The sequence below is a fragment of the Clinocottus analis genome, unplaced genomic scaffold, assembly GCF_023055335.1.
Source record: "Clinocottus analis isolate CAN_PGR_092001 unplaced genomic scaffold, fCliAna1.0.p SCAF_17, whole genome shotgun sequence".
NCBI classification, from domain to species: Eukaryota; Metazoa; Chordata; class Actinopteri; order Perciformes; family Cottidae; genus Clinocottus; species Clinocottus analis.
In genome coordinates, this window is record NW_027175898.1 from 15,201,687 (window position 1) to 15,216,773 (window position 15,087).

The 15,087-nt window shown below is 43.4% G+C and overlaps 1 protein-coding gene across 1 annotated transcript; it reads left to right on the top strand.

Moving 5' to 3' along the window:
• The first annotated feature begins 7,072 nt into the window (after positions 1–7,072).
• On the top strand, positions 7,073–14,496 carry pax9 (paired box 9). Its single transcript, XM_068580813.1, has 3 exons — positions 7,073–7,091; positions 8,386–9,000; positions 14,309–14,496. The coding sequence occupies exons 1-3, from the start codon at positions 7,073–7,075 to the stop codon at positions 14,494–14,496; spliced, it is 822 nt and encodes a 273-aa protein (XP_068436914.1).
• Positions 14,497–15,087: the final 591 nt, after the last annotated feature.

Below are 15,087 nucleotides of genomic sequence, written 5' to 3' on the forward strand. Positions count from 1 at the left end.
GAAATAAAACCAGAATATTAAAATACTTCTTGCAGCAGGGAATTAGATAAAGTAAATATTGCTAAAGTACAAGATTTGAGATTTGAGTATTTCAATTTCATGCTTCTTTATACTTCAACTCAACTACTTTCGAAGGAAATCCTGTATTTTTTCACTACACTTATGTGACAGCTGGAGTTATGATAAAGTTCTCATAAACCAAACATAAAATCTGTTAAATATGATACAGCAATATCCAACAGTGTCTAAAGTAGCATTAAGATACTGTGTACTTGTTAAATTGTCAGTAATATTGTTCCAATAACACGACAAATGGGCCTTCTGCTCAACAAGTATTCTAACTTTAAAACCTATTAAAGATATAGTTTTATACTTTTACTTAGAAACCCTGAATGTCTAACTTGTACATGTACTTTAACAGCGAAGTATCACTCATTTTACTTCAGTAAAATATATGAGTACTGCTATAAAACTTGTTAAAACTCCTGGGAAACGGTTTTCTGTCGACCGGACGCTTGACTCCTCACCGTCCACCAGGCGGCGCCACCGTGTTGAGAACAGCGTCGTTGACCCGCAGACACAGAGGACACAGAGAGACTTCAGCTGGAGAGAGAAGATGCTGCCAGGAAACACATCAGAAGTCTGATTCCAGGAGCGTCTGTTGCTCAACGCGTCAGATGTTCCTCCTTGTTATTATCATCCTTCAACCTATATAATATACCTGCTCCGCCTTGGCAGCGCACTGCATCACATTCTGCTAACGTGTCATTATTATTTTTTTGCAATAAAACGCAGCAGCCTCACCTCATTTCCACGCTGGGAGTGTCACGGCGCTGCTCACGGAGGCCTCGGCGCCGCTTCAGTGCATGTGAACCGCTCTTCATCGAGCAGAGAGAGAGAGAGAGAGAGAGAGAGAGAGAGTGACGTCACACACACACCCAAACATGGGAAAAAGATTTTTCTTCTTCTAATTTATCATTTGTCATTTTTATTCGTTTATTTTCCTGACTGTCTGATGATTGAATACCCAAAACTATACATGAGAGGGCAAAACTCTCCCTGACACTGTGCATCTGACTCTGTTTGTTTATAGATATTGAACTCTCAGTCCTCTCGGTAATCTAATAACATTGCGTTAAAAAAAAATATGACGCTCGTGTGCCCAAAATTGCCTAATTGCAGGAATGTGTCTGCGCGTATGCGGTGATCTTAATGGATGAGGAAATTTAATATAAATCCAATCCAGGTATGACTCAACTAATTCCTCGCGTTTTGGCGCATGACGCGGCGGTGCGGCCTGCATCAACACCCCATTTGCACGTTTCTGCACAAAGTTGGAACGGCGCGTAAAAGCGCACCGAAGTCTCCATTCCTTTTTTTTTTTTCCTCCCAGTGTCCTCGAATTCTGGACAAAGAGCGCACCAAATTAGGGCAGAATGAAATATCTAATACTAATGGATGCCAGGTGCCAGACGAACAGATGTCAAAGTGATGTATGCTTAAAAGTGTCGTAAATATTGTTTCTTTTTTTTTGTCCCTCTCCACTGAAACCCGGTACCTGGCCTCTGAAACACGACTACACAGTCGTTAACCCGCGTTCGTCCTCATTAAGGCCGCACTAAAGTTACCGGGAGAAGTGCTAACCTGCAGAAGGACTTTAATGGTGTCACCGCCGTTTGGGGCCGCAGAGGTTACAGTCATCAGTGCGGGTTGTTTTAAAGGCGCGCGGGTGATGGCGTTGTCCTAAAAACTGTTTTTAAAAAGTAGGCCCTCCGCGCGTTAAAGCTTCACGTAGTCTTATAGTATTTGTATCAAACACTACTTCTCTCTGCGCCGCAATAACCCGGATTAGAGGTGCGTTTAGGTGACAAACTAGGCCTTGAATGCAGCACTCTCACACACACAGACACACGCACACATGACTCCCGCACGTGCAGATGTCAGTCCGTTTGGGGACAGTGAGTATGAGATGACAGACCTCCTCCTCCGCTGTGAAACTGGAATCCCTGCGCGTCGCCATAATAACTTGTTAGTGGTGACTTGGATTTCCCGCAGGATCATACTGGGAACTTTAAAACAGATTTTTCTTTCTCTTTTTTTTTGTTGTTGCACCACTTCGCAGTTTTCTTCCACCAATAATCGTGGAACAACTCTGCACGCGCGTGTGGAGAAAAAACAACCCAAGTATTTATTTATTTAAACCACAAAGAAGAATCTGTGCGGATTACAGTGAACGCGTCTTAATCCATTTCCGGTTGCTTCTCTCTCGATAAGAAGTGTTTGGAGAGGTTCAGGCTCACTGAAGCGGAGTCATGATGTCATTACAGATTAACGTGGATATGATTATGAGCAAAACAAATCACTGCATGGAGTCCAGCAATGATGATAATTATAATGTTTTAGAAACAGCATTTTTGATATGTGACTGTTGTCATAATTAAATACAGATTCTCAACTGAAATGACTGATATTATTTTTTTAAACATTTCTCCCAAGTTGATTTGTTCATGGATTTTTTTCTGAATCAGACATGTTGTTTTTTTATTATTATTATTATTATTATTATTATTATTATTATTATTATTATTATTATTATTTAAAGTTACAGCCGATACACTTTTTCATTTACAGTCCCAAATGACTGAAGAGACAATTCAGTGATATGTATTTAAACAATATTTTAACCTCGGAAACATTGTGTTATTGATCGCGTCTTCTGGTGTTGCTTGTTGCATAATGGAGTTCAAACTGTAAGTTTGGGGATGAAGAAATGTTACTTTGCTTCCTGCAGACGTGAGAGATGAAGATAGAAACTCGGGTGGAGATTGAAGCACAAAAATATATATTTACTTTAGATAATTTATTACAAACTAATGAAGTAATATGTGTGACCTGCATAATAAATCAGAGCGTGTTTTGCTGTTTGGTGAAACAGTGCACGGCCAACGGCTGATGGAGGAAGCGCCTATCATCATCATCATCATCATCATCATCATCTTCAAGAGAATTAAATATGTTTGACATTATCTTTATAACAATACAGTTTTGATTCTGACTCTGAGATTATTGTGATTTCAACACAATGTTGTGTTGCATCGTATTCGTTGTGTTTCATTCATTCGGTCATTCATAATAAATAACTCGAAATTCAGATTATGAGACTCGTTTTGGTTGAGATTATTTTTTGTATGAAATAAACAAATAGTTGCTCTTGAAGAAAACATATTTTCTGAACATACAGCGATGGATTTACGTTTGATCCCATATTGTTCCTCATTACACACTTTTATTTATTGACCACAACATCGTGACGACACCAGGCTCCACGAGGAGGAGCGGGAAAGCACTTCCGCTTCAATATTCACATCTATTCGATCAGAAGTTATCGAAAACCTGCAACTCCGCTCTGCTTCTGTACGTGAAACATGTTTTTAAACCTCATGACCCCGGACAGGTATGTCTGCTCCCATCTTCACTGCATCGCGTCTCTCGCGGAGACAACAACGCGCGAGACGTCCCATCAAGTCCTCACTTGTTGGAAGAAAAAAAAGAAAGTGGAAATTAAAAAACAAAAAGCGGTGAAGTGGCTTCGTTCCCACACGAAGAAGACATGCGAGGTGGGAGAGGCCGTTTCATCAGGTTATAACTGCACACATTTAAACAAAGGCTCTCGTGTTCTCTCCTCTGGCTCCATCGTGGGCCCTGAAGACACGCGCAGCTTCTGCAGCGGAGCATCGGCTTTGTGGAAGAGTTTCGTCTTGTGAGTGTTTCATTTTGAGGTAAAGTGGGTCAACAAGCAGTGACACACATTTAGAAGAAGCGTTATTCGCCATTTTTCAATTCTATGACGTTTTTTTGATAAATATATCGTGAATATGAGCTCCTCTGCTCTTCATCCTGCTGCACATCTTCTCAATGTCTTCATCATTCGGGACAAACGGCGTCTTTTATGTTATAGGAGTGTAAAGGAAAAACACTTTCAAAAGGAGGACAGAAAGCAGCAGCGCAGCAGCATCAACACGCTTCTTCCATCATCTTGAGACATGAAAGTCATTACGAGCAAAGCAAACACACTTTGCTGTGAAGGAAAGCTGTGACGTAAACAGGTCGAGGTGAGCCAGGACAGTAACGCGCCACCAGCTGCTGGCTGGATGCAGGCCACCGAGAGGTAAACAAAAGAGATGAACAACACAATAAACACAACATTATAGTCATCAGTTGAGACATTATTATAATACACATCATGATAATCATGATATATTCATATTTACACTGTTGAACCCCGCGTTGTTTATTCTGTACATTAATCTGCACTTTGCAGCCTCCTCATCTCTTCAATGACAATAACGTTGAATTTAATCTATAATATATTCCATCTTCAAGAGTTTAATTACATTAAAAATAAATTACTTGTTGTTATTGTTGCACAAGTTTGAGGACATTTTTTTTTTAATAATTTGAGCGAATTTTCTTTAAGTGTAACAACTTTTTTTGGAATCGATCAAATGTCTTTTTAAAAAGAGGAACGAGAGAGAGAGAGAGAGAGAGAGAGAGAGAGAGAGAGAGAGAGAGAGAGAGAGAGAGAGAGAGAGAGAAACGAGCTGCAGGAGGAACAAGACTCTCTCTGACACGTGAGAAAACATTATTTACTAAATGTCCATCAAAAGGTTCAGTTTGGATCGTGGAGGCTCGCGCGCCGCAATTGTTTTTTTTTTGCACAATAACCCTAAACGCGTCACACGTCCAGAAACACACTTTTAAAAATAAAAATGCAATTTATTTATTTAAAAATGGCCTTTTTATCCACCTAAAACCTGCCCCTTCACATAATAATATTCAGACGTGTAGCACATTGTAAGATTCAATATTCTCCAATGTGATAATAATAATAATAATTATTATTAATAATATTAATATGAAAAGGCCCGCATGAGAATATGATCAGGAGGAAACATGCTGCCAAGTGCACAGCAACAGTTTGAGGTGAGGGAGCAGAGCTCCTGCAGAGAGCTGCAGTCCATCGTTACACAATTTGTCTGACAAGTGATGCGTTGCCTTCACGGGCAGTCTGAACAATTCAATTCGACACGGACGAGTTTGGACTCGTGAGCTGCGCGGGCATGTGACAGCCACGCACAGCCTGGATGCCATTATTAACTAAGCATAGCAGTGCGCGTTCAACCAACGCGTAATAACAATAATACTATAATAGCCTATAATATAATAACAATAATAATAATAATCGCAGTGCGGTGATTCGTCCGAGTGTAATAATGACATAATTTGTCAGATTTTTTTTCTACATGTCAATAACCTGCATTTATGTATTTCCAATGTATTTATCACAATGTGCGGTGTGATGCCAATAATATAAACACGCTGATGCAGCGTCATCAGGTGGACTCTCACCGAGGATAACACACACACACACACACACACACACACACACACACACACACACACACACACACACACACACACACACACACACACACACACACACACAAGAGGAGGAAGCTCAGGTGTCCGTTCGGTCCCCTAACAAAAAAAAAGAAAAAGAAGCTGAAGATGGAGCAGTTTGCAGACCTTTGATCCTTCGACACTGACCTTGTGTTATTTCAGCCAGCAGAGGAAACAAGTCGAGCACGTTTCCCCACGGTAAACATTATCCTTGACGCATTAGAGGCCTGCAGGGTGGGCAGCTCGGGGGCAGAGGCGTTGGTAAATAAGAACAACTCAAACTAACTGCACTAAGAACCTCAGCCGATTGTTTTTTTAGTCTAAACTCGTCACGTAAAGAAAACTATTTCCAAAAGAAGAAGAAAGGTGAAAACACGGCTCCTTAAAAACACTCGTATTGCGTTAAAATGCACACAATTTGTGCACTTTCACTGCGCCATCCTGGAGCGCTGAGAACCAGAGGTGCGTGGACGCGTGCGTCCAGCCCGCAGAGCTTCCACCAAACACGGGGACGCGTCGTGGACGCGCCGGGGCCCTCGCAGCCAGCGTCGCTGTGTGTGTGTGTGTGTGTGTGTGTGTGTGTGTGTGTGTGTGTGTGTGTGTGTGTGTTACCCGCAGTAGAGGTTTTGCAAAACAATATTCCTGATTGCGCGGCTCTGCAGGAGCGCAGTGTTGATGTTTACATGCACGTTGATCCCTTTAGCTCGCGCCGAGGTGAAGGTCAGTCATGCGCCGTGGCCTTTTTTAAAAAAAAAATATGACACGAGGAAAAAACTTAAAGCATGTGTCAGAAAATTGGGGAGAGCGTGAAGGCGCAAAGTTATGGCCTGTGTTTGTTTCTCATGTCGAGAAGCAGCAAATCTTTCTTATTGCTTACAAGTGAAGTTTCTGCAGCGACAGCATAAGCAGAGGAAGTATAGTTAGAAATAATCTCTTTAGAATATATTGGTGTGCGGATAATTATTTTACAAGCGAATTATGTCAAGGTTAAAACATAAAAAGGCAATGTCTTTATTATAAGAGCTGTGTTTGCCTCAATGCATGCAAAGCATAATTGGCGCACAAACAAAGGTGGCATTCGGCTATAACTACAACTATGATGCAGATCGAATGGATTTGTAGTTTGAAAATGAAAGAGGGGAACACTGTTGCGCGTAATGTTCCTTTTGCACACGTCGAAATAAATCACAACATGGGTGATTTAAAATTGGCACAGGAGATAAAACTAGACTTCTGTCATTTATGTTTACGCATGAGCGGAGATTTTTTCCAAAGGTTGAAACACTTTGACCAGCTCCAGATCATCCCCGTGGAGGATTGGTTTCAGCAGTCGGTGCTTCTCTGGTGCGTAATGGAGAGGCTCAAAAATGGGCGACACATGAAGGTGATAATCCAGATACAAATGTTAAAACATCAGCCAACTGCATTTCTCAAACTCAATCATTCATTTCCTCCCATTTGCGTAATGGTGCCATTTAAAAGGTCGCGATGACTGCTGGTCTAGTGGAGCGGAACAGCAGCCACACTCAGGTGTTCCACCTTTTACTTTTTATTCTAACCTTTTGCTTTGGAAAGAACTCATCCAGGTAACAAAGATAGAACAAACACATGAATGGTTACATGTATTATACGTCATATGTGGTTTTAATAGGAAAATGTTGAGCTTTTGTTATGAAAACATTTGCATTTTTTCCCCAGGTGATGGTTCCTTGTCACTGGAGCTTTTACGCGTGTTTTTATTTAGCGCCACATCACGATTGAAAAGGTGGAGATCTAGAATCTTGATATTTCTTTACTCACCATATCTCAATAAGCATTCATGGTGGCATGTCCCCGGCTTTGCTCTCTGATGGGAGCAAGAGGAGGAGGAGGAGGAGAGGGTCGAGGGGGTCGAGAGGGCGAGGGGGGGTCTCCGTGGATCCGTCATGTCAAACTTTTTTAGACCAATAGCGACGCAGCTCGGATAAATCTGGAAAGTCTGTCGGGGCTGTGAGCCAATCAGCGGGGCGGACGCGCTGGAAGTCCTGCCTCCTGATTTCCACAGATTGAAATGTAAGCCTGTCTGCAGCGGCGTCAGGAAACAGATCGAGCATTTTGTCCCTCTTGTTCCTCCTTATCCGCGCAGGAAGACTTTTTCCTTGGACGCGGTTTCGGACACAGTGGACACGCTGGACGCGGAGCAGGATCCACGCAGAGGGCACACACCGGACGCCGTGTTCTTTGTTTGCGGCTTTAACGCGATGGGTGAGTTTCTTATTACGAGTATGTTGTTGTTCCTTCTCGTGAGGGATGCAGCAGGAGGGGTTGGGGGGAGAAACGAAGCGCGCGACACCAGCCGTGGCTCGTGTTTTGGCGGCTCGGTTTCGCTGCTTATCCGGTGGGAGGACACCGCAGACTGAGTTCTGACATGTGTCATTACGCACAGGTTTGGACTTTCTGAAGTTTCACTCCGCGCGCGCTGCAGCAACTCGCAGCCACCGGTTGGCGCTTCTCACCCAAACATTACGCACAAATAAATAGTGAATAAATAGGGATCCATTTGTAATTTAGAGGGAAACCTTTGTGTGTGTGTGGTGACAACATTTTAAAAAACTGTACTTTTGTGTCATGAACGAACTATTTAGACACGTAAAATAGTTCTGCTCACATATTGAATCTTTTGAATGGCAAACATGAGAAAAGTAGATTCAAACACGTTTGTCATATTTGAATGATGTTTCACAATTATGGGTTTAAATATCAGACCTGTTGTAACGCGCTTTAACCCGGTTAAAGCGGTGTGTGTTGGGCCTTTTGCTCGGTTCTCACTGTCTCATTGTTCCGCCCGCTCTGTGTGTGTGTGTGTGTGTGTGTGTGTGTGTGTGTGTGTGTGTGTGTGTGTGTGTGTGTGTGTGTGTGTGTGTGTGTGTGTGTTTTCCACACCAGAGCCAGCCTTCGGTGAGGTGAACCAGCTCGGCGGTGTGTTCGTGAACGGCAGGCCGCTCCCCAACGCCATCCGGCTCCGGATAGTGGAGCTGGCCCAGCTCGGGATTCGACCCTGTGACATCAGCAGGCAGCTGCGCGTCTCCCACGGCTGCGTCAGCAAGATCCTGGCCCGCTACAACGAGACCGGCTCCATCCTCCCGGGGGCCATCGGGGGCAGCAAGCCGCGGGTCACCACGCCCACCGTGGTCAAGCACATACGGACATACAAGCAGAGGGACCCGGGGATTTTTGCCTGGGAGATCCGGGACAGGCTACTCGCCGACGGGGTCTGCGACAAATTCAATCTGCCCTCCGTGAGCTCCATCAGTCGGATCCTGCGCAACAAGATCGGGAATCTCTCCCAGCAGAGCCAGTACGAGTCGGGCAAGCAGGCGCATCACCCGCCGCCCCAACCCACGATACCTTACAACCACTTGTACTCATACCCGACGTCCAAAGTGCCCACTCCCCCTGGCATGCCCACCCTCCCCGGACACATGGCCATGCACAGGATATGGCCCTCTTCGCACTCTGTGACAGATATTCTGGGGATACGGTCTATTACAGAGCAACAAAGTAAGCATGGCTGCTCGGAGGGCGGTGGCTTTTCTTTATTGCACTACATTTAAACTGTCTGAAGAAGGGCGTCCGCGCAGAATGGGTGTTTGAGAGAGAAAGTGGATGCTTTTTTACATTTTTTTTAGTGATTTTCTGTGATTGTTTTGGCCTCGAAAAGTAACTCCAAAGTGGAGAGCGAGAAAGAGAAAGAGAGAGAGCTTAAATACCAGTTGACCTGCCGGCTGATATTGATTTGAAAAAGGGAGGCAAGTTAGTCCAGAAACAGATGGTCCGGCTTGCAGTAATAATTAAGAGGCGGATGTGGAATATTAGAGGGACAGCGGAGGGGAAGGCGGTGAGATGAAGTGCATCAGAATGAGGTGTGCTGAATGTTTGCCATTACGCGGAGCCAGACATTTTGTGCAGGTTTTTTGTGTGCGTGTGTTTTTGAGACGCGTTTTTGTGCCGCACGTGTTGTGATGGTCGCCTCTATACGTGTCACGTGCAGGTAATACAGGCCCATAAGATGGTGATACACACAACTGTTTTGGAAACAGTGAAACGGGATCCGGCATAAATCAGTGTTAACGGTCGGCTCGGTGTTGTGAAAGGGTTTTTTTCCTTCTTCCCCTCCTCAGAGCTGGTTTTCCAGTGGCAGGAAGCGACGCGCTGTCAGTGCTTTGCTGTCAGGATTCATGGCTACCATGCGCGCGCTCCCCTCCACCTCCACAGAACTCGGGCAATCTAAACAAGATAAACTGAAGGCAGATATTCCGAGGAGGAATCACAAGGGCGAGGAATGTGTTTGGAAAAGCTTCCTTTCTAAACAATGTGTGCGTTTCTAAATTATTAGCAGATGTTTGTGGCAGGAGTTTTATGCTGAGTTTTACAGTACAGGCCTCCGTTTGGTGAGGTGAGAGCTCGTGTGCACTAAAGGGATTTCAGCAGATTAAAAAAATGATTTTAAATCTTAATTTTTAATGGGGAATAGCAGCTAAAATATCAAGACATTATGTAAAGGATTACTAATCTCAGAAGAGAAGGATTTTACGCACGACAATTATTTTACTAACATCCAAAAAATACTATTTCCACATGTGCAAAACGCATATATATATATATATATATATATATATATATATATATATATATATATATATATATATATATATATATATAAAAAGCTCTTTATCGAGTTATGACTTTCCCAGTGTGTTTAAAATAATATCCATCACGCACATTGGAGGGAGCCGGTGGAAGTAAATCTAATTTGTCCCCCGACAGGAAGACGCTTTGGACCCACCAGAGAGTCTCCAACTCAAACTGATCCTCAATGGGAACCAAAGCATGTAGAAGCAAAAATGCATAGTTTCATTCACTCTATGAAATATATATTTTAAGGCACGTGGGAAAAAATGAATAATTACAACGTTCGAAGCGAAAAAAAATCCCGATCAGAGGCAGTTAAAGGCCCGATGACGTTTATTGATACATTAAATGTAGTAACATCATATATGTTAATATTATTTCACGAGCATCTTATTAAAACGTGTATCGATGTGCAGATTATGTAAATATTGCATTAGACACTAAAACTGCTTTTCGTGTTTATGATCAAGAATAGAAACGTTTTTATTTTTAAACTTTACGCACACTGGAGCCTTTTGGATGGATGAGTTATTTGTGCGTAAAAGGACAAATAATCGTGCAAAATGTCACGTGGCTTCTGGTCTAATACAGCTATCGAGGCACGAGCAGCAGCGGCCTGTGCGGGTCATTTCCTAATCTTAAAATCTCCTCTTCCTCCCTCCCTCCCTCTCTTACCCCTCCGTTAGTGACAGTTCATCCTTTTCCAGCGACAATGCATCGTTACAAACGGGACTCATTTCCACTTTAATGTCTTGGAGAACATTTAGAACCTGAAGCTAAATACACAGCTAAAAAAATAATATAGACACCTCGTTTTTTTTGTAACCTAAAAAAATGCAACATTGGTGAAGAGATTGTATCCAAACTGGCTTTTAATCTCACTGGACTTTTGAGTTTTTTGGAGCATTTGAATAATGACGTGGCTCTGACATTTCACAGCGTTAATGCGTTTCTTCTGCTGGCTTCTTGGTGATGGTGCTTCATACAACATATCTTATTATTGTTCCACTTCCTGCACAGCCTGCTGCAGGCTCGGTGCTTATGAATCATTTCGAGTGCAACTCGTTTCATATTTAGTGCGTGAACAGATTGGGATTGTTGTCTTGAGTCTGGTTCTCAAGCGTGATTTGTTGTTGTTGTTTCATTATTTGTGGCGCGTTTAACTCTCAGAAACTGGTTGGACACATAAATATGAGCGTCAACAAACTAAAAGGTTTTTTCTTCTGGATTATTCTAACAGGCTTCCGTATTTGTAATGCTTTCAGAGCTTGAGCCAGAAGAATATTTACTTTTGCATAATTTGTCTGATTCAGAGAAAGAATGGAGCAGTTATTTTCAAAATAATTGTTGTGCAGACCTAAACATTAATACGCAAATACCCACAAACAAGTAGATGAAGACACCGAATTCCACACACTCACGTTAATTTAAAATACTTAGTTTTCATAATAAAAATTATTATACTCCATAAATATACTTAGATTTTCATCACGTAACAAAATACATTTTAATCGTTTAACAGGCTTTTATTTTTTGTTTTCTAGAGAACTTAAATGAGCGGCTATGAGTGTCCGGCGTGTGTGTTTGTGTATGCGTGTGTGTGTGTGTGTGTGTGTGTGTGTGTGTGTGTGTGTGTGTGCGCGCGCGCGCGCGCGCGCATGCGTCCCCGTTTCTCTTATTTTGACAGGGCGTGTGATTGTCGTGACAAACCCAAATTAAATTATCAACAAAAACATAAAGTCATGCCGCTTTTTTTTGTTGTTGTCCCTTCATGACGCGGGGACTTCTCCAACAGGGCCGCGCGCACGTTACGTCACGAGGCGCACACGCGGACCGTGAGGACTGAGAAAAGCAACCGTGCAAAAAAAGCAGAAGTGAGCCATTAAATGCAGAAAATAACAACTCTATAAATTACATATTTTATTGCCTGAAAAACAAAAGTAAGAGTTCCAGCCGAGCAAAGCGCCAAATAGATCAGCGTTTCTTCTTCTGAGAGAAACGCTGTAAAAGAGTGACGTCATACCGAACAGAGTTCAAAAAGCGATTAATTTCGTCCGGATTTCCAAAACAAAGTGTCATTTGTTTTCCTTAATTTTGTCTTATTGTCTTAATTCGTATTCTCTCCGCGTAAAACCGACAATCCAAACGGGACAGTGAACGCATCATCCGGCCTAAATCCCATCCCCTTGGTTTCTGTGTGCGGCCAGAGGACCACGTGGCCTGTTGGCGCTGCTGGCGGGGCGAGGGGGCACCCAAGGGATCCTCTCTGGGAGACACGAGAGGAGCGTTATTAAAAATAGATTCAAGGTCCAGGCGCGAGCTCAGTGCGCGCGGCCGCGCGGGGTTCAGAAAAGAGTTTCAAACTTTCAGAAAAAAGGACAACCAGAAAAGTCCACTTTATATATATATATATATATATATATATATATATATATATATATATATATATATATATATATATATATATATATAGTTTTACACGTGAAATAAAGGTGCTTTAAATAGTTCTAATGGTTTATTTAAAATATAAACAAAGGGATCAGAGCGTGACAAAGTAAACACGTTGGAGTTGTAATTATTTGGATGAATGACGTCGAGGCTTTCATTTAATATTGACTTGTTATTAATAATCCAACGTCAAAATGACACCAAAACACGTGTTATTTATAACAAACACAAAATCTAAACAAGATAAAAATAACCTAAACAAATGATTTAAAGATTATTAATATTTAAATACAATACACACACGTTGTAATTTTGCTAGGATAGAATATGCAAATATAATTTTATAGGTATGTTAATACTTAATAAAACCTAATATATATATATATATATATATATATATATATATATATATATATATATATATATATATATATAATCTTATAAGGGTCATAAATAAAAGCTGTTGACTTTGTGTCAGACAGGTGTGGATTTGTCTCTGCAGTCATTTCTAAAGATCGAGTGCATCTTGATTGCATAATAGTGTGTGTGTGTGTGTGTGTGTGTGTGTGTGTGTGTGTGTGTGTGTGTGTGTGTGTGTGTTACAAATGGTGCTTTTCTTTACTGGAAGATGTGATCATCCTTTAGTTTAATTAAAAACATTTTTTTCTTCCAACTGATTTAATTGAAAAAAAACACGAAAAAAACAGAAAAACATTATTTTAGTTCAAAGCTGCTGAAATGAGCTTCAGTAAAGTCGAAGATACATCTCCCACAAACACCACCAGACACACACCCAAACACCCACAAACACACACACACACACACAACTACTTTCCCTCTATAGTCATGCCACAACGGCCAGCTCACAGTATAACCTTTATTTTTAATATCTATCTCAAAGCAGCCGGCAGTGACTCTTGTGGACGATGAAGTCACCAAACCCCAAAAGATCCCATTTTTAGAAGCCATCCTCAGTAGTCGGGGACCACCCAGCGACAGAAACTCGGCCTCCCTGTTGAAATGCTTTGCTGAATTCCTCAAGTTAAGTCCTGTCGCCGTGCCAGGAGAGCGAGGAAGCCCATTCATGCTCCGAACCCCATGTTTCGCCTCCTTCTCTATCATATTTCGCCTCTTCCTGCCCTTTCACTCTCAATCTCTCCTGACATCTGTTTCATGGACCCCCCACCCCCCTAAAACCACCCCGTCTCCCACCGTCTGACGTGCTACATCAGCGCAGAGTAAACGTCCACTTTGTGTTGGAGGAGGAGGAGGGGAGGGGTTTAGAAAACAAGTCCCACAGACAGACGAGCAATCACGCATGTTGTGTGGTTTTTATCCATCTCTAATATGTTCCAGGGGCACGAGAGCGCATAATTGATCGTTCATGCTTTCATCACAATTGGGGAAAATGTTTTTTTTATGTGGTGGCTGCGAAAGTTTCTGCTGTTTTTTTTAAAAATTCAATCACTTTCCTCTGCAGCTCGGCCTTTTCCTGCTTTATACAAGTAGCTCAACAGCTTGTGTGTGTGTGTGTGTGTGTGTGTGTGTGTGTGTGTACCTGGTTGGGGCGGGTCACCAAACAATGCAGGCTAGTTTTTTTTGCGGCGGATCATTTCATGTTTTCAATTCTGAGGCGAACCGCAGAGCGAGCGCGGAGGCCTCCCTCCACCGGTGACCTTTCTGACCTCTGACTCGTCTCTCTTCTCCCTCCCTCCCTCCCTCCCTCTAGACGCCGAATGGCTCGCCCACAGTGAACAGCTCTGCCACAGCACCCAGCACCCGTCCCTGCCGCCGTCCCACCACCCGAGCGTCACCCTGCACGGGGTGCAGCGGCACCACGTCGGCCTCTGCGACCGCTCCCACATGGCGGCGGCGGCGGCGGGCCAGTGGCAGTGCGCCATCTCCCCGCAGCTGTGATGCGACGCCGCCGGCCTTCTTCTTCTTCTTCTTTTTTTATGTCGAGAGAGAGGGCACGATGGGCCGGCTCGTGACGCCGTCCAGACCCCCCCCCCTCCTCCCCGGGGTCGCCGCCTCGTCAGACTGAAGGGAGGGAGGGAGCGATGGAGGGCGGGAGGGTCGGGGGTTGTGAGAGACGGCGAGGACAGGAGACAACAAGTCTGTCCCCTGTGGCTTCACTTCATTCCCGCTGCCTCCTTTCCACGAAGGACTCGGCCCCCAGGACCCATATTTGTGCCTCCTCCTCTTCCTCCTCCTCCTCCTCCTCCTCCTCCTCCTCCTCCACACAGTCAGACTAAAGACACACAAGGAATAAACTGTCGTTTTTTTCCCCACCAACCAACTGGTTTGAGAGAACTTTGCAGGGCACAGGTGCACTGAAGGACTGATGTGCGGCCGCTCCTCCATCCGTCAACACAATTCCTCTCAGATTCTTTCATTGCACACTTCTGCAAATGTCTTTGGGCAAAATGGGGTAACGTATAACTTCACGAGTACGCAATCAAAGAGGGGGGGGGGGGGGGGGGGGGGACTTTGCATTAGTGTTTCAGG